The sequence below is a fragment of the Cnephaeus nilssonii genome, assembly GCF_951640355.1.
Source record: "Cnephaeus nilssonii genome assembly, chromosome: 4".
NCBI lineage: Eukaryota > Metazoa > Chordata > Mammalia > Chiroptera > Vespertilionidae > Cnephaeus > Cnephaeus nilssonii.
This window is the reverse complement of record NC_137075.1, coordinates 83,092,696-83,118,269: the sequence shown is the minus strand read 5'-3', so window position 1 is coordinate 83,118,269 and position 25,574 is coordinate 83,092,696. Positions and strand designations below refer to the sequence as shown.

Here is a 25,574-nt window from a genome sequence, read left to right as displayed (position 1 = left end):
TCACTCGGGTTCGCTGCCTGCTTCCTCGGGGCACCATTTCATTCCTCGGCCCTTCGTATTCCCGTAAGCGGAAGCCGATGCCAGAAGCTGGCTAGATTCCGGCTCAGCATCTCGGCCAGAAGACCTGGTGGTTCAGCGAGCATCCCGTCGGGAGGTGTACCTCGTGTTCACCAGCTGGCTCTGGCTCTAACTCCAGGTTTTTCTTGACAGACATCGTGGGCACCGCCCGACCGGATGAGAAAGCCATCATGACTTACGTGTCCAGCTTCTACCATGCCTTCTCTGGCGCCCAGAAGGTACCGGAGGCCCCTGCTCCTTCCTCGCCCAGCACACCTCATGCCAGACCAGACCCCAAGCCCCGCCCTCCTGCCCGCCCCCACCTCTCCCTGGCCACAGGGTCAGGACGGTCCGTCGCGTTGGTAGAGTTAGCCCCTGGTGCCGACGTGCTGTGTTCTTGCTCTACCCCCCACCCTGCACCTGTGCCCTCGTCTTTCTCTGCTTCTCTGAGAAACCGGGCAAGAGCTCACCTGTTGGGACCCAGACAGCAGGAAGGGCTGCGTGGGTGCAGTCGGCCAGGGGTGGCCCTGGAAAGCACAGGGCCGCATGCCCTCCGGGCCCCCCTCGGTGGGAGCAGGGCTTCCCCTGGGAGGCAGACCCGGGGAGGGGCCTCCTGTCCTCACTGACCTGTTGGCAAAGGTGTCAGGAAGCCCCCCCTTTCTCCCGCGTGGACACGGTTTGGCAGGTCTGTGCCCGGCCCCTTGGGTTTTGGTGCTTCCTCCTGTATCCTGCCAGGGACCCCCATGCAGGGGCCCTCTGCACTGCGTTCCTGGACATAAGCACAGCCCCTTGGAGGGAAGACGGAGGGGTGGGCAGCTGCGAGCCCCTTCGAGTGTCCCGGCCCAGTTTGGCTCCGGGAGGCCTGAGGCTAAGGTCCCGCGGTGCCCGCTCCGCACTGCCCCAGGCCGCACATGGAGGGGCATCGTTCACGCGCAGACGTGGGAAACATGCATGTTCCCCTGGCCACGCTCAGTCAGCAGCAGGCAGGACCCGGAAGCACAACATCCAGGTCGCCGTGGACATGGGACCACAGGCTTGGCCTGCACGGCTTTGGGCCGTGGACTTGTCATGTGCCCCGGCAAATTCCCCATCCTCATACGTCGTCTGAGTGACCCGTCCTGACATGCATGACGGGGCGCTCCCCCCACTGCCTCCTTCTGCCCAGTCTGCCCCGATGCTCTCTCTCCCTCCCTTGTCTCAGCCTTGCTCTCCCCTCCCCATGCCCCTTCTCCTCTTTCCATCTCATTTCCCCTCTCTCTGCCATTCCCTCACTCCTGTCTGTCTGTCTGTCTGTCTGGTGTTCTCTCTGTCCCCCATGCTGATGGGGTGTATTCTGTGCTGCTGCTGCTGCCCACTGTCTCCTCAACCTCTTCTCCTTCTCTGTGCAGATGTGTGGGCACGCTAAGGCGGGATGGGAAGGCCATGTGACCTAATGTTTCATGTCACTGCCGCGCCTTCTCGGGTGCGCAGAAGGTGAGCTCTCCCTCGGCCTCACCCACGCTCCCTGCCGCCCTCTGCCCGTCTCTTCATCCTCCGGGTACCCCAGGCGCAGCTTCACGGGGCGGGGTGCTCTCTGAACCTTGGCCAGGGCACTTGAAGATTCCAGAGGCTCTGATGGCCGCCTGCATCCCTGTCCCTACCCACTGGGCACAGTGGGCGTCACAGACCGGAAGGAAGCCTGTGGTTTCAGCTCCTTCCCTGGACAAGAGCCCTTATCCCAGCAGCACAACTCTTGGCTCTGCTTCCTGTCTGTTCCCCTAAATCCCCAGGCCCCCTTCGCTTCTCTCTCCCTCCTCCCCACTGAGGCCAGACCATCCTCTCAAATAGTCCAGCGGCCAGAGCAGCCAGAAGCCTTCCTGCCTTCTCCCTGGTGTCCAGGCCGGAGGCACAGAGCCCTGCCTGACCCTTCCCACCAGGCCCGCCATGGACAGTGGGGCAGGCTGCACACTGCACAAGAGGGCCCTGTGTGCCCCGTAGACAATGCAGATTGCAATGTGCATCACTAGAATCCCGCCGATGGCAGTAAAAATGTCTTCTCCCATAGTCCATATGACAGTGTTTCAGCACAGGTGCCTCGAGGAAGAGGTGCCTTTAAGAAATTACACAGAGGCACCAGCCCTTCCTGGCCTGATGGGCACCCAAGGCTCCTCCCCTTCCTTCCAGGCCTCACTGGCGCTGACTGAGCCAGAGGCGCCCTCCTAGGTGCCCGGGCCCTCCCAGGATGCCCAGCCCTTGCAGCCTCTCCTCTGGCCTGCCTCTCGCTTCCTCTTTCTCTTTGTCCCACCTCTGCTGCTGCTCTCTCTCTCGTCAATTTCTTCCAGCCTTTCGGACCCCCCACCTTTTAGCCGGGATGTGAGCAGCATCAATCTGCGTGCCTCGGGGGACTCCCCACCCTGATAACCACAGACAGTCTGGCTGCCCATGTCCATGGCTCGGCTGAGCTCTCCTTCCTTTCTCTCTCCTCCTCCAGGGGTTCTGTCTCTGAACCTTCCCTGTGTCCTGGCTGGTGATAACGCTCGGGAGGAGTGTGTGTGTGTGTGCCTGCTTTTCTACCTCCCAAGTCTCATACCACCTACCCCCACGCCCTCTTCCTCTCACTCATCTCTGTTGCAGCCATTTCACGCTCCCTTTGTCCACATCTGAGGATAAGACCCCCAGCTGGGTGGAGGGAGAGTGGCAGTCCGGGCGGGGGGGGGGGGGTGTTCCTCTCACGTCATGGGTCAGGGCCTCACCCAGAGTTGCCCCTCACCACTTGCAAGGTTCAGGCAGCTGCTTGGAGCTAAGCAGGCCACGGGCAGGGGGGTCTTCCTCTCTCCTGCGGAGGAAGGAGGAGTCCTTCAGACTCACACACCCTGCTTGCCCTGACTGTCTCCCTGTCTGGAGCCAAGGTGGGGAAGTCTGCCGAAACCCGTGCCTGGCGCCCTCCTTCCCCTCCCCTGTCTTTCTCTTGTCAAGCCTTGGACAGTGGAACTAGAAAGGCAGCAGGGTCTAATGCATGCCTGCACGTGTGTGTACACGTGTGTGCAGAGGTAGCAGTACCTGTATCCACACAGGTGAGTGGCGTGCAAGTGTGCGTGATAGATTTTCCTAGTCAGGTGAGGACCGACTTTAGTTTGAACCATTGTTTTGGTTCTAATTCTTCCTCAGCTCTCCTCTTCCCTGCAGGGGTTTAGAATGGGCAGGCAACACGCAGATTCTGTGGATGCCGATTGTAAAGCTTTTAAAGTTCATGGCCATGGTCCAGCGGGAACTGTCTCTGAGAAACTCCCCTTTCAGGCTCGAGCTGTAGGTGTTTCTGGATGTGATTAGGAGGTGCTGTTTGCATCCTCCACTTGCCTGTCGGTTGCTTTATTTACTGTTGTGGATCTTCTAGGGGAAGAAACCCCCAACTGCCCTGAAGGAATTCATGGTCCATCTGGGAAAACCCTCAGTGAAAGGAGGCAGGATGGCTGCTGTGTAGCCAGTGCGCGGCTGCAGACCTGCGGGGGAGGGCAGGTGCGGGGCTGCAGGACCGAGACTGTTGAGCAGGAAACACTTGAGCTTGAGTCTTAAGGGTCAAATAGGAGCCCTCAAGCGAAAGGCTCAGGAAGGGTGTGACAGGGCTGCCTGCAAGAGGAGAGCACGTTAGTGTTGGTCTGGGTCCCGTCCCACTGCTGGAGCAGGGACCGCAGCGGGGACAGGGCTGAGCTACTCTGGGGCCAGCTCACCTCGGTCTGGGGGACTCCCTGGCAGGACACCAGGGCGGGGCGCTGACTTGGGAGGAAGGAAATGGGCAATTCTAGTTAGATTTGGGAAATGTCTGACTGAAAAGGTCACGGAGGAGGTCTTTGTGGCATTCATGTGAATCTGTGGGTTGTGGGTCGTGTGTCATTAGGCCACATTGTTTGACGTCACCATCATTGAGGACGGTGCCTCTCCAGACTCTGCCTGTGGCAGCTAGAGTGACGCTGCCGTCAGAGTAGCTGGTCTCAGAGCAGCGCTTTGGCCGGGGCCAGCTGACACTGTCATTTGGGATCTCTAAGGACTCTGGGAATCATGGCCCATGCTTTTAAAGAAATAACTCTAGCGTAAAACCAAACGTATGACTGTGTTAGAGAAGATAGTACAGCTTCGAGTGGGTCCTGAAATAGAAACTAGGAAAGGTAAACACAGATTTCCACAAGCCTCTTCCTCCGGCCCTTGCAAGTGATCAATCGGGCTGTTCCTCTCAGATACTCTCAGCCCGTGGGACCTGTGTCTCGTCCCTTCTTCTGTCACCATCTGAGAGAGCTGAGCATTCTGCTCCTTGGTTCCATTCCCTCTTAGCCCGAAGCCACGACTCGGGGGCTGCTGCGATTTCCCAGTTCCTCAGGGGATGAGTCGTTCTTCCCCTGGAACAAATCTCTCCTTTGGGCTTCTGACCTAGAGCAGGCTCTTCAGGACGTGGTGGTGCTGGGTGCCTCCGTCCTGAATACCCGCCCGGGGTTCCTGTAGCCATGGGAGAGGAAAGCTAGAGCACCAGGACATTGAGGGGAGGCCCAGGTCCCATCCTCAGGAGTCTCTTGCCTTTCACTCCAGGGTTATGCCCTGGAGGTCTTACCAAGTCTCTCCTTCCCGGACTGGTCTCTCTGACCTCCTGGGCTGGGAGGGTGGGTGAGGGAACCCCTCTCTACACAGGGACCCACGTGCGAGCAGGTGTAAGCCATCACCTAGCAGGCTCCTGCAGGGCTGCCTGCCTGCTTGTTGGGGGAGGAATTGAGCAGGGAGAGTGAGGGGAGGTTAGAATTTGAAGACGGTGCCTGTCATGTTTTCTAAAGTCCAATCTGGATTCCAGCCTGCTTCCTGGTGGCGGGGGGGGGGGGGGGGGGGGAGGGAGGGGGGGCAGGCTGTCCCTCAAGGGGGAGACCAAAGGCTGTTGCCTTTTCTAAAGAAAGGCCTTTTTTTGTTCCATGACGTCCATGCTTTGTTCCCAGAGGCAGGTTTCCTGGTTATAACGATGGGTTTTCTTAGTCTGCCTCTCCTGGCGAGGCCAGCCTGGGAGGGGGCAGGCTGAGAGGAGGGCTTGGGTCTTTGTAAAAAGTCCCCAGGAGGCCCACATGGGAACTCCCCCAAACTGCGTCCAAAAGGAGCCCCCCCTTTGACTCCGGAATCGCCAACAGGCTCTGAGGGATGGGCCAGGCTCCTGAGGTCCTAGGACCTGTCTCCCCAAACCCTACAAACGCAGGCATCACTCAGTCCACCGGTTTGATAAACGGACACGTAACGTTTATAACTCTGGAGCCCAGGATTTCAAGATGAAAGAGGGGGATACGAGGTTGAGGAGGAGCTTTATTCCTGAAATATCACAGCCGCAGCTGCTGTTTGCCTGTGACGAGCGGCCCTCCTCACCCCCGATTCTTCCTTTCCTGCTTGGTCAGCACGTTGGGCAGGGGTCTGTGTAGCTACCCCGAGTTCTCACACATCAGCACAGAGGAGAGACTGTCCTCCCTCGGTCGCCTGCCCTGGCCGTCCAGGGAGGTGGCCCCAGTGACTTCAGGCAGATTGCTGCCCTCAGCCAGCCAGTGGGCAGGCCAGCCTGGTTCCCGGGACCCGGCTGCCTCACAGGGGTCCCCGGGGCCCCACATCTTCTGGGACAGGCTCCAGGAAGGAATTTCCCTCTGTGTCAGCTCTTGGGATTCCCCAGGGTTACTTGTTCCTCCAAAGGAAAGACGACCAGACGGGAGTTTTGTGTGTGAAGTGCCATTTCTAGCACCGAGTTTGGGTGGGGAGGTAGGGGGAGGAGGGTCTAGGACAGTGGTCGGCAAACTCATTAGTCAACAGAGCCAAATATCAACAGTACAACGATTAAAATTTCCTTTGAGAGCTGAATTTTTTAAACTTAAACTTCTTCTAACGCCATTTCTTCAAAATAGACTCGCCCAGGCCGTGGTATTTTGTGGAAGAGCCACACTCAAGGGGCCAAAGAGCCGCATGTGGCTCGCAAGCCGCAGTTTTCCGACCACTGGTGTAGGAGGTGACTCCTTCCCTTAGTTTCTTTGTCTTTTCCTTCCTCAGTTTCTTGAGACCAGAGGGTCCTTAGCTCCCCCTCTGACCATTCCCTCCTGGGGGAGCCCCCCCGCCCCCGTTCTGACAGCTCGCCCTGGAGGGTGCAGTCTCGACTTTGAGCTTGAAAGGACATTTGTGATGATCTCACTCTGCCCCCTCACACACACATCCCAGCACAGTCCCCTATAAGTCATGTGGTTTGGTAGGCGTGTGTCCTATTTCAGAAATTCTGCAAGGAAAAAACATTTACATTTTCTTAGTCATTCCTTCCCAATTCTAATTCCTTCCTCATTCTCAGGAAGTTCTTCCTTATGCCCAGCCTCAGTCTGTCTGGCCGCATCGAAACCCATTTTGTCTTGTTCATCCATCAGCTGTGAGGGCCCCTCTTTCTACAACCCTCAAGCCTTTGTCATCCATCAGCAGGGTCACGCTTCTCTGGGGCCACAAGATGCTTATCTGTCTTCTCACAGGCTGTCTTCCTTTCTATCCCAGGGCCCCCCAAAGGCTTTGAGTTCCCCTCCCTTGCACAAGAACACAGCTGAATTTAAACAATCTCCTGAGCCAAGGGTATTAGGAGCGCCTGGCTCTGCTGGTGTCAGGTGCACAGTGCCCCGCACGGCCGGAGGCGGCGGCATCTCCCTGGGGTTCCTGGACCTTTGGGGGTGGTTGCCATTCAGGCCCCTTTCATTCCTCTGGCTGCCGAGCCCACGCGGGTGTCTGCCGAGCCCACATGGGTGTCTGCATGCCCAGCTCTCAGTGCAGTGTTGCTCAGCTTCCCAGAGGTGCTGTGCCTACTTCTGGGCGTCCTGCTCAGGCTGGGCTGATCCGAAGCCCTGCCCTTTGTGCAGTCGTGGGCCCTTCTGTTTTCGCTAAAGCGCTTTGAACTTCGGGCCAGGAGCCTTGGGAGATTCTGCAGGGACCCTGGGAGGCCCGGGGCTTCTCAGTCCGCACTTACTCCAGGACTCCCCAGTTTGAATTCCTGCATCTTCCAAGATCCTGGCAAATCCAGCCTGGGATCCTGAGCCTTGGGATCCAGGGCCTCCACGCGGAATTCCAGGATGGGCATGATCACCTCGCCACCTGATGAGCCTTTTGATTGTATTAGTCCGCGGGTTAGTTTCTTTCCAACATGTTCGTTGGGTCTCAAACTCAGGCCCTTCTCCAGGGGCCTCGTTCAGCCACCAGGACCTCTGTCCAGCATCCCTGACCCATGGGACTGAGCCTGGGCTGGCAGAGAGGATGGTGAGGAGGGGTGAGGTGGTGAACTCGAAGTCTCGGGAGCTGGCAGGGTGGGAGGGGCATGGTCGGCGCCCGTGCCTCCTGGGTGCTCCTGCTGCTAGTGGCTGACCTTGCCCCTTTGTCCTGTTGCCAGGCGGAGACAGCAGCCAATCGTATCTGCAAGGTGCTGGCCGTGAACCAGGAGAATGAACAGCTCATGGAAGACTACGAGAAGCTGGCCAGCGATGTGGGTACCCATGGGTCCCCTGGCCCCAGCAAGGCCCTGCCACCCCACCCCAAAGGAGAAGGGAGCCCCAGAACCTGTACCTTCAAATCCATCCCCGGAGCACAGTCCCAGGCTGGGTGTAGCCCGTGACCCCAGCACAGCTGAGCCCTCCCAGAAGCAGAGAGGGGCTCAGGGGCCAATCTCTGGGCTTCAGAGAGAGAGAGAGAGAGAGAGAGAGAGAGAGAGTCCCCGGCTCTTCCAACAGTGAGCCTGGGCAATCCCTTCCCCTCTGTGGGCCTTGGTTTTCTCACTTGCCACGTGAGACTTGAGCCAAGGGGGTCTCAGAGGCTCTCCAGCTGGTGTCTGTTCTGTGAGTGTCACTTAAGCTGGAAGAGGAGCAGGTCTGGTGCTGGGGGTATGGGCTGCCGATAGGTGGGTGCCGGCTCAGGCTGGCTTCGTGGCAGGGCCCACCCAGGGGACAGGAAGGGACAGGGCTGGTTTTGCTCTTCTGCCATTGACTGCATTTGAGTTTTAAGGTTGCACCTGCTTCTTCCTTAAAAGCAGTCAGCTTTCTGAACAGCTCAGCCCCGCCCCTTGGTGGATCGGCTCTCCAGCATAGTAGGACCCCAAGTTCCGGGGCCCGAGTGCCTGGGTGTGGTCACTGCTCACGATTCCAGCTGGGTGACCTTGGCAAGTCACATAGCCTCCAGGGCCTTGGTCACCCCCTCCAGAACCCTTAACCCCGCAGGACTGTTCAGGTGATTTAGTTCGGGAGCCGTGCCTGGCGCCTTGCAGGTGATCAGTATACGTCCTGTCACCACCTCCACTGCTCCTCTGTCGCATCAAGGAAACCAACCCAGGCCATGTCCTGCCGGTGCCCCAGGAGCCAGTTGTTCTCTTGTGTCAGGGACCACATTCTAGAATTCTAGAAGGTCATGACCAAGGACCTCAGGGAACAGCTGTTAACCTTGTCCTTGGGTTAGACGAGGAAACTGAGGCCCGGCCAAGCAGTAGACCTAGAACCAGAAGTCAGTCTCCTGCTCTTAGTCGAGCTATCTTCCCCAGGTCTGGTTCTTCCCTGGGCAGAGCAGGGAGGCTGTGGTGCCGGCTGGGAGTTAACATACCTCAGGGGCCAGGTTTCCTGAAGCCCAGGTTCTCAGAGGGAACGGCCTGGAACCTGCCCTGGTGGCCTGGGCATGGCCTAGGGGGGTAGTTGGGAAAAGTGTGCTGTTGGGAGAGACCCTTGCCAGCGCCTCCTGTGGGAGGGATTTCGGAGGAGAGGGGCGCCGGCCCTTGTCCCTCCCTCCCTCCTGCATCTTCACGCCCTGCCCCGCCCCCAGCTGCTGGAGTGGATCCGCCGCACCATCCCGTGGCTGGAGAACCGGGCGCCCGAGAACACCATGCAGGCCATGCAGCAGAAGCTGGAGGACTTCCGCGACTATCGGCGCCTGCACAAGCCGCCCAAGGTGCAGGAGAAGTGCCAGCTGGAGATCAACTTCAACACGCTGCAGACCAAGCTGCGCCTCAGCAACCGGCCCGCCTTCATGCCCTCCGAGGGCAGGATGGTCTCGGTGAGCCAGGGGGCCAGCCCGGGTCCCCCCTCTCCCCACCCCTGTCCCTGAGCTGCTCCCACACGGCGCCCGGGCCCGACCTGCATACACTGCCCCAGAATCATTGCTCCTCCAGGTGACCCGCCAGGCTCCACCTGCACCCAGAGGTGGGGCGGCTTCTCTCCCCGGGGAGCCTCTTGCTCCTGACCTTTCCAGGCCAGACTTGCCCTTCCAGACACCTAACATCCACCCCAGACTCCCGGGGACCGCCAGCTTCCCACCTCTCAAAAATCATCTTTGCAAACAGCATGTCCCAAAAGGGGCATAATTCAGTAGTGAGAGATAATTTTTTTCAAATTTTTAATTGATTGATTTGAGAGAGAGAGAGAGAGAGAGAGAGAAACATCGATTTGTTGTTCCACTAACTTTGTGTTCGTTGGTTGATTCTTGCATGTGCCCTGGCTGGAGACTGAACCCACAACCTTGGCGTATGGGGATGACGCTCTAACCAACTGAGCTACCCGGAAGATAACTTTTACTTCCATGGAATTTTGTTTAAGCACCTAGAAAAACCCAACACATTTATTACCTTAAACAAGTAACAGATTTTTGTGGTAGGCTATTTCTAAGATACAAATAAGCAAAATTCAGAAACTAGAAATTAGCTATAATCTCACGACCCCATATTAACTTAAAAAATTGGAAGGGGGAGAGATCCTTTTAGTCTTTAAGGGAAACCTAAAGCATGTTTTATTTAATAAACTGCTCTTTTTAAAAAAACTAACATTGTGACCAGATTTCCATGTCATTATGACATATGTCACTTTATATGTTATTTCTCTCTCTGTACTCTGGAGGACTCGGGGGAGAAATTGTATAAGCCAGAGACATATGTAAAAGAAACTTCAAAAATCCACCACGATAGAGCTTTTGCCCTTTAAAATAAAATGGAGAGTAATGAGCAGGCCTGGGCACATGAAGCAGGAAGCGGGGAATGGGCGGAACCTGCAAACAGCGTTAGGAGGAGGCGGGATCCCTGGGAAATTGGAGCGAGGACAAAGGCCCCTGACGTGTATGCTGTTAGGAAAGTTGTGGTCCTTTATGGGTTCCAGGCTGAGTCAGCAGCTTTCGGGTGACCAGAACCAGTGCTGGCCGGAGGGTCTGTGCAAGTTAGGAAAAGGGCCCCCCACCCCCACCCCCTTGGGCAGCTGCAGCCAGGCCCTGGGCACGGGCACATGGTGGGGACCCAGTGAGGGGTTCGAGTGGCTTGCAGGCCGGGTTCAGCCCATTGCTGCCTCGCCCAGCAGCCTCATGGTAACTGTAGTGGGTGGCCCTGTTGCTGGTTCCCTGTCTAAAGAGCTATGGGTTTGTGTTCAGCATGTCATTGTCCTTAGACCCGTTGCCCAGGTCAGGGTCCCCGCAGGCTCCCAGAGCCCTTGAGCGATCCAGAAACGTGGTGAATCCTGTTGGAAGTCGGTCCTGGGGCCACAGAAGGCCTTGGGCTCTTTCCCCGCACGTCTGAGTGGCCCATGTGGGCTCGGACCCCCATTCCCTGCCCAGGAGCCCAAGGAAATACCAGTGGGGGTGTGTGGGGGCAGGAGGGGATGGCCAGACACGGCCAAGATGGGGAAGAGGCTCCTGGAAGGCTTGGAGCAGCTGTGGGCGTCTTGGCAACCAGGTGGGCTGACCGTGCACCTTCCATCCCCGCAGGATATCAACAACGCCTGGGGCTGCCTGGAGCAGGCGGAGAAGGGCTATGAGGAGTGGCTGCTGAACGAGATCCGGAGGCTGGAGAGGCTTGACCACCTGGCAGAGAAGTTCCGGCAGAAGGCTTCCATCCACGAGGCCTGGACGGACGGTGAGGCAGCCCGCTTTCACGCTCCCCCAGCCCAGCCGTCAGCCACAACTTTCTTGCTTCGTTGGTTTCGTTTTCTCTTACCAGGGCTTTGGCTTTAGGCACATTCGGTTGCCCCAGTATTCTCATCTGTAAAGTGGGGATAATAGTAGCACCAGTCTGCCAGGTTTACGAGGATGAAGTGAATTCGTACATGTGAAGCAGCGAGAGGAGTTCCTGGCGTAGTACAGAGCTAGGCCCATTGCTGATAGCTCAGGGCCAGTGGTCGGCAAACTGCGGCTCGCGAGCCACGTGCGGCTCTTTGGCCCCTTGAGTGTGGCTCTTCCACAAAATACCACGTGCGGTACAGTGCGATTGAAACTTCGTGGCCCGTGCACAGAAGTCGGTTTTCGGCTCTCAAAAGAAATTTCAATCGTTGTACTGTTGATATTTGGCTCTGTTGACGAATGAGTTTGCTGACCACTGGCTCAGGCCACCGTAGTGATTTCCCTGAGGCAGGGAGGTGGGGGTTCGAATCCCGACCCTGCCACCTAGAAGCAGCGTAAATTTAGTCCCGCGACTTGACCCCGGGTCTCCTTTCCTCATCGGGACCGCGCGGGTGATGATGTGCCCGCCTGGGTTCGTTTCCTGGGGCCGCGGCAACAAAGCCACACGAGCTGGGTGGCTTAACGCCACAGACGTATTCTGACACAGTTCAGACGCTGGAGGTCTGCTTCCCGTGCCCAGTCCTCGGGTCTGCTGGTTGGCGGCAATCCCAGAATTCCTTGCCTTGTTTCCCTCCCTGTGCCTCTGTCGTCGCATGGCAGCTCCTCTCTGCGTCTGTGACTGAGTCTCCCTCTCCTTTTTCTAATGAAAGCACCGTCTTTGGATTGGGGCCACCCTAACCCATAAGGAGCTCATCTTCACCAAGTACATCTGCAAAGACCCCAGTTCCAAATCCGGTCCGATTCTGAGGTCTGGGTGGACCTGAGTTTGGGAGGGCACCATTCAACCCAGGGCAGCCCCTCATAGGGTTGTTGTCGGCTTAACATTCCATGGCACCTGGCTCACACCAGGAGATGGTGGCCTGCGTGTTTCCCCTCCCCGGCCTTCCCGCCTCCCGCTTCTGCCTCCGGTTTCAGAGAAGCAGCGCCCTTGCTTTCCTGCGTGCGTCTCCATTCCTCCAGCCCGGGGGCACTCGGGCTATGAGTGTGTGATTGGCAGCTGAGGTTAACCCCAGAGAGAAAATCTTACCTGGGAGAGTCTTTTCCTCAGAACCTGGGCTGGGGTGGAGAGGGGAATGGGGTTGCCCAAATCTTAGGACCCCGAGACTGTGTCAGCTAGTGCCCCAGGGGCAGACCCCATTGGCCAGTGGAGCTCAGCGCTCGAAGACTTCCCTACTCAGCGCTGTTATGCCCTCACTCCTTAGGCGAGAGACCAGAGGGACAGCCGCACCCATGGCCACTTGGGAGTGGCTTGGCTTGGTAGGGGATAGGAGGGTGCTGGACTCAGTCAAGGGGGCTGGCTTTAGCTCCCTGTTGTGGGTACCTGTGCTGGGCTTTGTGCGCTGTGTGCACAGAGTTATTTATCCCGGTGTGGACGGTGCGGAGTAGAGGGGGATGGTGGAGGTTGTACTCTTCACCTGCATGCTTCTGTCATGTCCTCTCCGGGGCCAAGGAACAGCTCAGAGCAAGACACGGAGCAGGAACCTGTGGGCTCGGCAGCACCAACAAGGGCATGAGTAGTGCTGGCACAGCCGGACGAAGCAATCCGGCCACGTGGACTCATTCATACCTAAGGATGTATTGCCCACTGACCTGGGAATTCCATTTCTTGAGACTGTCTAAAGAATTAACCCTAAGTGTGGGGGAAATCTCGTGTCTGGAGATGTTTGTGGTGAGACCATCTGCAGTACGTCGTGTGAGCTGAGGGGCCCGTCGACCACAGTAGGTGGTTCAGCCGCTTGGCCGGATGTACAGCCCCCCGGGTGGCCCCTGTGAAGACTGAGGGGCCAAGGGAGACACTCGTTGATGTGCTGCTGCTGATCTCAAAAGCAGGAAGCGTAACTTATATATACCCCGTGGGTTTAGCACATCCATAAAGGAAAGACTGGAAGGCGGAGATAACTAGGCTCCTCTGTCATTTTTTGTACTGTTATATTATTCTGACTTACAGGAAGGAGTAGAGGGAAGGAAAGAAATGCCACATTGGGCACAGCCCTGGCCTTGCAGCCCAGCCTTCGTTTACTGAGAGGGCTGAGCATCCATGACGGGTGCACCCGGGGTGGGCGGCCAGGCCAGGTCCCCCCCTGGTCCTTTGCTAGTCACTTCACAAGGCAGCTGGGAACCTCATCTGAGAGTCCTGAGAGGTCGTAGGTCATTCCATTGTCCTCCCGGGAAACAGAAACCCAAGAAATGCAACTCCTGCCTGCCCCTAAAGAGAGAGGGCAGTGCATTTGATGGTCCAAGGAGGCTCTGGCCATCGGTGAATGCAGAGTGCCTGGACACAATGACCACATTGGAAGTAATTGAGGCGGGGGGTCCCTGTAGCGCTGGAGAAACTATAAAATGGGGTACCCCTTACTGCTTGGCTTGTTTTTTCCTGATTATGCCACGTTGTTTTCTGCTTTCTATAAAGTTAATGTTATGCCCCACACGTTTCCCCACAGCCCGGCATAGCCTCTGTATGTAACCACTTCTGATGCCGTCCCACCATTCATGCTCCATGGAGAACAGCAACTTGCCTGGCCGGGCCCCTTAGTGGATAACCCGGTTTCTCACACTGCAGATGATTGGTCGTTGTACAGTGGGCATCCCCGGGCGGTGCACCCCTGGACCTGGAGCCCCGGGGGCCCTGAGGGGTGGATGGTCAGATCTCCTGCGCCCCGGCTTTAGCTCAGCCTTGTGCCATCTTTCTGGCTCAGGCAAAGAGGCCATGCTGCAGCAGAAGGATTACGAGACGGCCACCCTCTCGGAGATCAAGGCCCTGCTCAAGAAGCACGAGGCCTTTGAGAGCGACCTGGCTGCCCACCAGGACCGCGTGGAGCAGATCGCCGCCATTGCACAGGAGCTCAAGTAAGCGTGGCCGGGCCCGGGGCTGTGCGGCCGTGGGAGATGGGCACTGTGGCCCTGATGCGTGAGGGGGTGGGACAGCCCGGTGCCTGGGCGGGAAGGCCGTCCACCCCCGGTGGGGAATGAGCCAGTGACCCTTCCTGTCACAGGCCTCGGGCCTTACCTGTAACGAGTGCAGGACCAGAGGGTGACCCGTCGTGGCTTTGAGTTCTCCCTGCCTCGGTGGCTCCTGGGTGTTGTGCTTCGGGTGCAGACTGGCACTGCCTCCAGCTGAGGTTGGGGTGGGGACCTTGGAGAGGAGGCCAGGCCTTCTTGGGCCTTCTCCCAGTGGTCTCCGGAAAGCAAGGAGCTGGAAGGTTGGGAGGGGCGCCTGGAGGTCTAGATGCAGCGAGCACACCTGGCCTTCCAGCACCCCTGGCGCCCCAGCCTCCTGAGGAGGACAGCAGGCCACACAGGCAGCCTGGGCCACTGACTCCTCCTGTCTCTTCCCTCCCAGTGAGCTGGACTATTACGACTCACCCAGTGTCAACGCCCGGTGCCAAAAGATCTGTGACCAGTGGGACAATCTAGGAGCCCTAACTCAGAAGCGCAGGGAAGCCCTGGAGGTGAGGGCCCGAGGGAGACGGGGGCCTGCGCCTGCAGCTCTGGCGCCCCTTCCCGCTCTGTGACTCCCTTTGCTTCGGGCAAAAATGCTCCACGGGGCCCCTCAGACCTCCCCAGCCATGGCCTGAGTGCGGAAGGCTCGCTCACATGGGCACTGCGTTTGGGCTCTGATTGTGGAGATGCTTCCTCTCCTGCCCTAAACCAGATCCCCTCCCCCTGGTGTGGTGCCCAGACAGCCTGTTCTTTCTGCCTGAGTTCGCCCGGTGCTCCCAGACCTGGGCCACTTGGGGCTGGCCAGGAGGACCTCGGGGAGCGGGGAGGGATTCTGGATATGACTCTGCTCACATGTCCCCACCCCCACCCCGTTCGGCACTCCTAGCGGACAGAAAAACTGCTGGAAACCATAGACCAGCTGTACTTGGAGTACGCCAAGCGGGCGGCACCCTTCAACAACTGGATGGAGGGGGCCATGGAGGACCTGCAGGACACCTTCATCGTGCACACCATCGAGGAGATCCAGGTGGGTGCAGCCCCCTCGCCCCCGGCGGCTGGCTCCCAGCGCCCCTGCAGAGAGAGGACTGAGGACAGCATCCCAAGGGTTTCATAAATTGGAAACCTTTGCATTATATTTATTTTGATTAGGTAACCTATGGATATGGCATAAAATCTGAAAGATGAGAAAGTTGTGCAGGAAGTTCGTGCTCCTATCCCCTGTCCCCCAGAGCCCCTCCCCAGAGGAAAGCAGTGTGGCCACACACACAGCCTCTGCATATGCAGCAAATATACTTATTAACAGTCTCCTCCACACCCTTGTCTTACATAAAACAGCTTTATAATATACTGTGTTTTGAATCTTATTTAGTTATTGTTAATCCTCACTGGAGGGTATTTTTTCCATTGATTTTTATTTTTATTTATTTTTTAAAAATATTTTTACTGATTTCAGAGAGGAAGGGAGAGGGAGAAAGAAATAAGAAACATCAATGATGAGAGAGAGTCATTGATCGGCTGCCCCCTGCACGCCCCACACTGGGGATGGAGCCCACAACCGGGGCATGTGCCCTGGCCGGGAATTGAACTGTGACTTGGTTCACAGGTTGACGCTCAACCACTGAGCCACACCGACAGAGCTTTTCCATTGATTTTTAGAGAGAGTGGAAGAGAGGGAGGAAGAGATAGTTAGAGAGAGAGAGAGGGACAGAGAGAGAGAAGGATAGAGAGAAAAACATCAGTGTGAGAGAGACACATCCATTGGTTGCGTCCCGCATGGGCCCTGACCGGGGCTGGGAAGCTAGCCTGTGATCCTTCAGTGTGTGGGCCAACACTAACCACTGAGCCCACCGGCCGGGGCTTGAACCTTGCCGTTTAATGTAACAGATGACTTGGAGCTTGTTGCATATCAGTAAACAGCTTCCTTGTCCTTTTATACAGCTGCACAGGTTAGATTGCAAGGGTTTTTGCAAAGCGCTAAGGAAGCCTATGTTGGGGGAGGTCACCTGGGAGCAGGCCTTGGGGCACTCCTTGTTCCTGACCTGACTGTGGGGTGGTAAGCGCCCCGAGCAGGAAGCTATTGCTTTGATGGCTCTGCCTTCACCTTCCCTGGCCAGCCTGGCCCTCTTGGTTCTGAGCCATGATAATCCTGGGTTGACGCCTTCAGGCCTTGGGGGGCCCTTCCACCCACCTCTTCTCTGGGACCTGCAGGGCTGTCTTTGCTCATCTGGCCCATGGGAGGCACCAGCCCCTCCAGTCATTGTTCTTCTCCTGCATCCCCATCTCTGTCCAGGGACTGACCACAGCGCATGAGCAGTTCAAGGCCACCCTCCCGGATGCCGACAAGGAGCGCCTGGCCATCCTGGGCATCCACAACGAGGTGTCCAAGATTGTCCAGACCTACCACGTCAACATGGCCGGCACCAATCCCTACACAACCATCACGCCTCAGGAGATCAACGGCAAATGGGACCATGTGAGTCCAAGGGCTTTTAAGTTTCATAAAGGCAGGGATTTTTGTCCCTTGTTTGGTTGGTGGATTTTTATTTATCTCGGTGTTTCTTGTTATTGTCACATAGTCAGAATTGTCAAGTTAATGAAGGACCGAATTTCTAGAGCCATCCAACATCTTTACTCCCGTGTGTTACTGACTGGCCCGTCCCTCCTTGGGTCCTCCTTTTCGTCGGAAGTATGGGGCAGGTAGATGGCCCATCCCAATGTCCCACGGTTGTTCCTGCCCCAGGTGCGGCAGCTGGTGCCTCGGAGGGACCAGGCCCTGACGGAGGAGCATGCCCGCCAGCAGCACAATGAGAGGCTACGCAAGCAGTTCGGGGCACAGGCCAACGTCATCGGGCCCTGGATCCAGACCAAGATGGAGGTGGGTCCCATCGTGGGAGGCAGGCATGAGGCTCCCACCCCTTCCCCGCCCCCATCCCAGCCAGACAGGCTTGCCTTGTCTCCTCCCAGGCTCGACCTGTGGCAGACTGGGGGTCCTGAGCCTGTGACTGGTCTGCTGCCCTACAGAGGGTATGGAGCTCATGCAAGGAAGCTGTGGGCTGATCCCAGTGTCTGGTCTTTTACTTTATTTTTTAATATTTATTTATTTATTTGTTTATAAATATGTATTTATTGATTTCAGAGAGGAAGGGAGAGGGAGAGAGAGCCAGAAACATCAATGATAAGATCATTGATCAGCTGCCTTGAGCCAAGAGAATCATTGATCAGCTGCCTTGAGCCAAGACCCACACAGGGACACCACTAAAGTCCCACGAGAAAGTCCCACAGCAGGATCAGTGCCTGGGTGGCTGACTTGGCTTACCCTTATGGCATATCTGGCTGACCAGGTCTCTTCCTTCACTATCCCTGCTCCTAAGCAGTGAGTTTGGTCAAGGAGGAGGATCTTCCCAGAGAGAGACCTGAACCTCAGGCAAGCGCGGCACTGTTCGCTGAATTGTGTGGGCCAGATAGAGGGGTGCTGTAGGTCAGGGAAGGGATACCTCTTGGGTTAGAGCATGGTGTTCCTCTGAGTTCCTTGAGGGCAGAGCCCAGGTTAAGTTCACCTCTATGTATTCCCTGTGCCCCCCCACCCCGCCCCCACCTGCTTAGCTCATTGTGCATAGTAGGTGCTCAGGAAATATTTCCTGGACTGATGTGAGTGCCCAGAATGCTTTCACAAACAAAGTTTGTTTATATGGATGAAGGGCCAACAGAAACGGGGATTAGGCCTGGCTCGCAGGTGGGTGGGATTGCAGTGGGCCGAGGTGGGCATCTGAGGAGCAGAACATAGGGGCATGGCACTGGGGAGGTAAGCCAGGTGCACTGAGGCTGTGAGGACCTGGCTCTGTGGGCACCGCAAGGTCCCTGAGATGGGTGGAGGGGCGGGGTTCACCCACTGATAGCACTGCTTGTCCCACTCGGCTGTGACGCTATTGCCATGCCAAGGGGCACACGTGCTGAATGTGTCCAGTCCGGGCTTACTAATTACCCCAGTGGGCTCTCAGGTCCTGGGTGGGAGCCAAGAATCATCTGAGGGTTTGACCAGTGGCCTGGGGCCCCCAGTCTCCACCCCAGGGGCACAGAGTGGGGTGGTCTGACAAGGGCCTCCTTCCCGGGTGAGCAGGAGATCGGGAGGATCTCCATCGAGATGCACGGGACCCTGGAGGACCAGCTCAGCCACCTGCGACAGTACGAGAAGAGCATCGTCAACTACAAGCCCAAGATCGACCAGCTGGAGGGCGACCACCAGCTCATCCAGGAGGCGCTCATCTTCGACAACAAGCATACCAACTACACCATGGAGGTGGGTGTCTGGGCCTTGGTGCTCGGGGGGAAGCCCTGATCCCCTTCCGTTCCCCTTCCTGGGCTGGGGCAGGGGGAGGCTGTCATCTTCCCAGGAAATTTGCCATAAGGATCAACTCTTGCTTTGGGCTGAGGGGGCACTCCCTTCTCACCCTGGGCGCGCTGGGTCTTCAGTCTTCAGCGCTTTCTGGATTTCCCAAGGAGCTTGTTGACATTCAGATTTCCAGACCCCGCCTCCAGAATTCACTGGGCCTGGGTGGGGCTCAGGAATCTAAATTTTTAACAAGCCCCCCAGTGATTCTGATGCTGGTCTCCAAACGCGGCCTTCGGCACCTGCATTCTGAATGATTCCTTGTTTTGACCATGAAAGCATATGTGTGTAGTTCTGGAGTTGGATATTCAAAGAATTACCCAGTTTTTTATCCTTTAATCCTTCCCACTACCAAATTTCCCCTCCTTGCTATCCAACCCACGCTGGCGGTCCTGGCTGGTCTCTGCTGTCCCAAGCAGAAGCCACCACCCTGCCCGCACTTGCCCCTCATCCTGTGGCCCCTCTGTCCTGGAACCTTGTTTGGTCCCCCTGCCTCTGCTGACACTGTGAACCGCACAGAAGGCCGGTGTGATTGCTTGGACCATGTGATGGTCAGGGGAAGGAGAGGCGGGGCAGCCTCTCCTGACCGGCCCCTCGGCCCCTTGTCCGCCTCCAGCACATACGTGTGGGCTGGGAGCAGCTCCTCACCACCATCGCCAGGACCATCAACGAGGTGGAGAACCAGATCCTGACCCGGGATGCCAAGGGCATCAGCCAGGAGCAGATGAACGAGTTCCGGGCCTCCTTTAACCACTTTGACCGGGTGAGAGCGCCCCCCTGCACGAGCTTAGAGCAGCCCCAGCCCCTGCCCCAGGGCCCTGGAGGGCACTGCCCCAGGTGTGGGCAGCCGAGCTGGATCCAGTTCCTGGGCAGGTGAGGAGGAGGAGGAGGAGGAGGAAGGAGGGAGCACCTGCCGGCAGCCTGCCCTACTCGGCGTTGCACGATGCCGGCCTTAGAAAGCCAATCCTGGTGTCCCATGAGCCTCTCTGCTTTCCTGGAGAGACAGCTCGGATCATGGGTGGAGAAAGGAAGGACCCTTGACCCCTGACCTTTGCTCTCTTACCCTGCAGCTTCAGCCCTTGAGAGCAAGGCTGCCATAGCCTCAAGGGAAGGCCTTTTGCCTCTGGCTGTAGGGACCATCTCTTGCCTCTGCCTCAGGACAGAGGAGCGGGGGCTCCCTCCTGCCCCACCCGCCCCCGGCACAGAGTTGTCAGTGCGGGGTCCCCCTCCCAGGGCTCCGGGGCTTCGGGATGACCACCTGGGAGGGGCGGGAGCATGAGTTAGGTGCTGCCCAGCACCCTGCCTGGCTGGGTGAAGCCCTCCTGGAAACTGGGGTGGGGCATCGGGCTGGAGGCGGGCTGGGCACTTGTGGGGGCTTCTCACCCCCATGGCTCATTGTGCTCCCTTCTGGCCTGCTTCCCAGAGCAGGGCTGCGTGTGCCGGGGAGAGGGCACCCTCGGGACTGTGTCCGTGTGTCTAACCGTGTGCACTTTTATTTCCCTCCTCCCCCACCCTGTCCACCCTCCACCTTCTCTATCCGCATGCCTCCGTCCCTGTGTCTCCCTCACATGCCACCCTCCCCTGGGGCATGGCCCACCCCTCCCCTCACGGCCTCCACCTCCCTGGCACCGCATGGCTCGCTGCCTGACGCACGGCGGCCCCAGGATCACTCCGGCACGCTGGGTCCCGAGGAGTTCAAAGCCTGCCTCATCAGCTTGGGTTATGATATTGGCAACGACCCCCAGGTACTCGCCTCCTGCATGGAGCACGCTCAGGGGTGGCGTCCGGGGCAAGAAATAATGCGTATTTCTCCTTTTTCTCTTCTCTGTCTGTCTGGATCTCCCTGTCTCCCTTCCCTGTGGGCCCTGGGGCTCATCCTCTCCTGCTGTCCTCGCCTGGCCCGTGTCGGGCTCCTCCTCCCACCACTTCGACCTCTGACTCTGCCCTCGGTTCTCTCCTGGGAACCTGCTCGGTGCCCGCCTTCTCTCCTCGCCGTTCTCCATCCTGTGGACGGACCTTTGCATCTCCCTGCTCTGTCTTCCTCCTTCCTGGACATTTCCCCCGGATGTGTTTTACATCTCCTCCTCCTCTGTTCCTCTCCCCTTCCTGACCCCGAAACCAAACCCTGTGACCTCCCCTCCGGCCATCTGTGCCCTGTCTTCCTGGCCCTGGGCCGGCCCTTCCTCCTCGTGTCTCGATGCCACTGTCCCTACAGAAGAAGACAGGCATGATGGACACGGATGATTTCCGAGCCTGCCTGATCTCCATGGGTTACAACATGGTAATGTAAACCCCACCCTCTGTCCTGGCGAGGGGCAGCCAGCTGGCCCCAGAGGCCACGTCCGGATGCCCTCAGGCCAGGGCTGCCCTCCCCAGAGGGGGCTCAAGGCTCTGGTCCTCGGGGAAGGTGTAGCTTGAAGGCAGGGCCCAGCCGCAGGGCCTGTGTGTCCCGGAGTTCTGGCTCTCCCACTGTCGGTGCCAGTTTAGCTTCTGGTGCTCACTGTGGACACAGGCGTGCTCACTCCCACTATGGCCTGTTGGGCCGAACTGAGACTAGCAGAAGGACCGCAGGTTTGCACGTTCTGGTACGAGGCGTGGGGAGTTCTGCCATTTCCCTGTGAGGGCCAGCCGAGCCTGCCGCCCCTCTGCACTGCCCCAGGTTCCTCCCCAGCCTTCTCAGCTGCCTGCCCTCGTGCAAGCCACCAAGGCAGGGCCGGGGCCTTAGCAGGGCAGCCAGGTGACTCCTGGGCCATGCAACGTGCAGAGCGTTGGGCTGCCCAGCACAGGAGTGAGGCCTGGGCTTTTGGAGCAGCGAACCCAGGAGTAAATCCCAGCTCCACCACCACCAGCTTGGGGGCCCGGATGAGGCGAGGGCTATTGTAAAGGTTAAATGAAGGAACTTACAAAGCCCAGATCTGCTATATACTGCTGGCTGTGTGACCTTGGGCAAGTCACTAAGCCTATCTGGGCTGCATGTTTCTCATCTGAAAACCCGATGGAAGTAAACACCTTCCCTATGTGGCTGTGGTGAGGGTTAAATAAATTAAAATATGCACAGCACTTGGAATAGCGCCTGGGATGTCATATAGGCAGTGTGGGTGGAGCTGTTGTTATTGTCATTATCATTATTATCAGCACTAGAGGCCCGATGCACGAAGATTCGTGCAAGAATGGGCCTTCCTTCTCCTGGCTGCCGGCACCGCCTTCGCTCCGGCCGGAGCCGCCTTTCCGCCTTCCCACGCTGCCCAGAGGCCTAGAGCGGCTGGGGCACTTGGCACCTGCGTATGCAAATTAACCCACCATCTTTGTTGGGTTAATTTGCATACTCCTGATTGGCTTGTGGGTGTTGCGAAGGTACGGTCAATTTGCATCTTACTCTTTTATTAGTGTAGATTATCATAGTTTGCTTCAAGGGGAGCCCTGAGCGGGGTCTTCACTGTTGGGTGTTGTGAAGAGGTTCCTCATGCCCTCAGGACAACCCAGGTTGGCCCCCGGGGCGGCTGTGCCTGGTCTAACAGCCACAGGCTCCCCGAACCCAGGGCTCCAGGTCCCTGCAGAGTCCCAGCAGGCTGTGTGGCTCAGAGGCTGACAGGCCTGGGGTGGCTCTTCTTTCCAGGGAGAGGCAGAATTTGCCCGAATCATGAGCATCGTGGACCCCAACCGCCTGGGGGTAGTGACATTCCAGGCCTTCATCGACTTCATGTCCCGGGAGACGGCAGACACAGACACAGCGGACCAAGTCATGGCTTCCTTCAAGATCCTGGCCGGCGACAAGGTGCGTTTGCTGGGTTGTGGGTGCCCCGCTGGGGTGGCAGGCCCCGGCTGGGCGCTGACCTGCGGGAAGGTCGTGAGCACCTCCACTGCCCTTCCTCAGGGTCCCGCACGGCCCCACCGTGCGGATGTAGACATGCGTGTGCGGAATGCCCCTGCGCATATCCTGGGCAGGAGGGGTGGCGCGGGCGGCACGGGTGCAGTGACGCTCTCTCCGCAGAACTACATCACGGTGGACGAGCTGCGCCGGGAGCTGCCGCCGGACCAGGCCGAGTACTGCATCGCGCGGATGGCCCCCTACACCGGCCCCGACGCCGTGCCCGGTGCTCTGGACTACATGTCCTTCTCCACGGCGCTCTACGGCGAGAGTGACCTCTAACCCGCCCCGCCCGCCCGCCCAGCACCCGCACCCCTGCCCCTGCGAGCCCCGCCCTGCTCCTCCGCTGCCCCCCGCCCGCCTCCTGAGCTGGGACCCACGTGGCCTCCAGCCTCCCTGCCCGCCAAGTGACAGTTTACAAAATTATTTTCTGCAAAAAAGAAAAAAAAAAAGAAAGAAAAAAAGTTACGTTAAAAAAAGTAAAAAAGACAAAACAAAAAAACCGCATATTTTATTATAGAAAAAGTATTTTTTTTCTCCACCAGACTTAAATGGAAAAGAGGAAGAATTAACTATTTGCACCAAAATGTTTTGTTTTGTTTTGTGACATAGGAAAAGAACCAAGCACAATGTTATATTCCATCCTTTTTATCGATTTTTTTTTCCTATCTGTTCCATCTGCTGTATTCATTTCTCCAGTCTCATGTCCACCTTGATGTGGGAAAGGGGTGGGGAGGGGATAATCTTGTCAAAAGGCACATTGGTGCATGTGTGTTTGCTAGCTCACTGTCCATGGAAATATTTTATGATATTAAAGAAAATCTTTTGAAATGGCTGTTTTTTAAGGAAGAGAATTTATGTGGCTGGCCTCATTTTTAAGTCCAGAGGTGTGATGCACCTCTTCATCAGCACACTTTATTTTATTTTAGTACTGCTCATTAAAAATGGTCAGAGATACAATTGCTATTGCTTGGCACGGACAAATTAAAGCAACAGTGTGTGTGTGTGTGTGTGTGTGTGTGTGTGTGTGTGTAAGGGGTGGCTCAAGGATGGTGTGGGGCAGTGGTCGGCAAACTCATTAGTCAACAGAGCCAAATATCAACAGTACAATGATAGAAATTTCTTTTGAGAGCCAAATTTTTTAAACTTAAACTTCTTCTAACACCACTTCTTCAAAATAGACTCGCCCAGGCCATGGTATTTTGTGGAAGAGCCACACTCAAGGGGCCAAAGAGCCGCATGTGGCTCGCGAGCCGCAGTTTGCCCACCACGGGTGTGGGGCATCCGTCACACTCCTAACATGTTTTTTACCCTGGCCCAGTCAATCTTCTTGCACTGTAGTTTCTTCATTTGCTTTCCACAACATCAAACAGCTCTGTGATACCTGTATGCCCCATTCCTCTTATTTTTTCCATCGGACAAACTGAGTGGTCTCCGTAAAGGTCCTCTCACCCCTTGCTATTCAAGATGTCCCATAGACAGCAGCTGTCCAGCGTCACCTGGGAGCTTATTGGAAATGCAGATCCTCAGGCCTCGCCCAGACTTTCTGAATCAGAATTTGCTTTTTTTATTTTTTAAAAAATATGTTTATTGATTTTTAGAGAGGGAGGAAGGGGGAGGGAGAGAGAAACATTGATGTGAGAGCAGAACATTGACCGGCTGCCTCTTGCACGCCCCCTACTGGGGATGGAGCACACAATCCTGGCATGTGCCCTGACCAGGAAGCAAACCAGCAACCTTTTGGTGCATGCCCAACCAACTGAGCCGTACCAGCCAGGGCAGCACCTGCTTTTTAAACAAGATCCCAGGGGACCTGGGTGCACTGGCCCTAGCTTCTCCTGTTTTTCCTCCTTGCCTATCTCTCCTCCCCGAGGCTTTCGATGATGTAAATAATAATAGTGCAGTGGGGTACAGAAGTGTAATTTAGCAGCGGAAGCCATAGGTCTGTGTTCCAGTTATGGCTGTGTCTACTAGTTAAAACAGTTTAGTGCAACAGTTACAGGGAGCTGGGGCTGTGAGGTCTGCCATTGCCCACAGGGGGAAACTGCACCACCATCCTCAGTGGGGCTAAGAGCGCCAGTGGAAAGTCAACACATTGAACTAGAATAGTCCATATAAATGTTGGCTGTGGTCAATGTTATTTTAAGTTTCAAGGGGTTCTGTTGAAGAATCTCTTAGAGAACCTTTAACATGATTTGTCCCCTCATTTAAGAGGATGAAGACTTGGTCCTGGCCAGGGTAGTTCAGTTGGTTAGAATGTTGCCCCTGGTATGCCAAGGTTGAGGGTTCGGTCTGGGTCAGGGCACGTACAAGAATCAACCAGTGAATGCATAAGTAAGCAGAACAACAAATTGATGTTTCTCTCTCAAATCAATAAACTTAAAAGAAAGGAGGATGAGGACTAAATCAGAACTTACTGAACTGGGGCCAACAATGATAGTCTGGTGTGAGGCCCTCTTGTGCAGGAATTAGTTCAGTAAGTTTCTGGAATACCTACTGTCCTGGGAAAGAGGGTCCAGGCAAGGGGGCTGCTCAGGAGAAAGGACATGGGGAGATGTTAGCATTTGCTTTGGGAAGTATTTGTATAGGTTTGACCTATAGGAGGTAAAAAGTCTAGTAAATGTTCACAGTGGATTGCTGTGGCTATAGCTCCCCACGGCACCGGCCAGAGCCTGTTCCCAGATCAGAGTCTTTGGGAAGACCCGAGATCCCTTGTTAAGCTACTAACATGCAAGTCCAACCGAGGGTCCGGTGTTACAGGGGTTGAGGACAGGGGGAAATGGTTCTAACCAGAAAGTTGCCTAAAACCAGGGTAGAAGCACATTGCTCAGTTGTCAGAGGTCTGAGCAATCAGCCTCCTTCAGTGCTCACTTAAAAAGAATGTGTCATAGTCGCTGGAATGGAAATGGGTGTGCATTCTACAATTGTCAGAGAGATGCAGTTGAGTTTCTCAGAGTTCAAGGGTGTTTATATGTGTGCAAATGACTATAGTTACTTTAAATAAATTTTCAATCTGTTAAAGAGGTAAAAATTTGCCCTGGCCTATGTGGCCCAGTTGGGTGTCGACCCGTGCGCTGAAGGTTGCTGGTTCCATTCCTGGTCAGGGCACATGCCTGGGTTGTGGGTTCCATCCCTGGTAGGGGGTGTGCAGGAGGCAGCCGATCCATGTTCCGCTTTCATATCAACATTTCTTTCCTTCTCCCTTCCTCTCTCTCTAAAAATAAAGACAAAATTAAACAAAAA

At 56.5% G+C, this 25,574-nt stretch overlaps 1 protein-coding gene across 3 annotated transcripts in view; it reads left to right on the top strand.

The window, feature by feature from the left end:
- The window catches only part of ACTN1 (actinin alpha 1), a 92,912-nt gene extending 69,746 nt beyond the window's left edge, over positions 1–23,166 (top strand). Inside the window, exons 8-22 of one of the 3 annotated variants that reach the window (XM_079767510.1) lie at positions 211–296; positions 7,454–7,546; positions 8,866–9,096; positions 10,786–10,933; positions 13,833–13,983; positions 14,477–14,585; positions 14,963–15,103; positions 16,367–16,549; positions 16,817–16,951; positions 18,194–18,373; positions 19,080–19,226; positions 20,128–20,208; positions 20,679–20,744; positions 22,080–22,238; positions 22,455–23,166. In XM_079767510.1, the coding sequence (XP_079623636.1) occupies positions 211–296; positions 7,454–7,546; positions 8,866–9,096; positions 10,786–10,933; positions 13,833–13,983; positions 14,477–14,585; positions 14,963–15,103; positions 16,367–16,549; positions 16,817–16,951; positions 18,194–18,373; positions 19,080–19,226; positions 20,128–20,208; positions 20,679–20,744; positions 22,080–22,238; positions 22,455–22,613 (2,069 nt within the window). In that variant the 3' untranslated portion in view covers positions 22,614–23,166. The remainder of the gene's footprint in view (positions 1–210; positions 297–7,453; positions 7,547–8,865; positions 9,097–10,785; positions 10,934–13,832; positions 13,984–14,476; positions 14,586–14,962; positions 15,104–16,366; positions 16,550–16,816; positions 16,952–18,193; positions 18,374–19,079; positions 19,227–20,127; positions 20,209–20,678; positions 20,745–22,079; positions 22,239–22,454) is intronic. The other 2 variants (XM_079767509.1, XM_079767508.1) reach the window with 2 other exon arrangements.
- Positions 23,167–25,574: the final 2,408 nt, after the last annotated feature.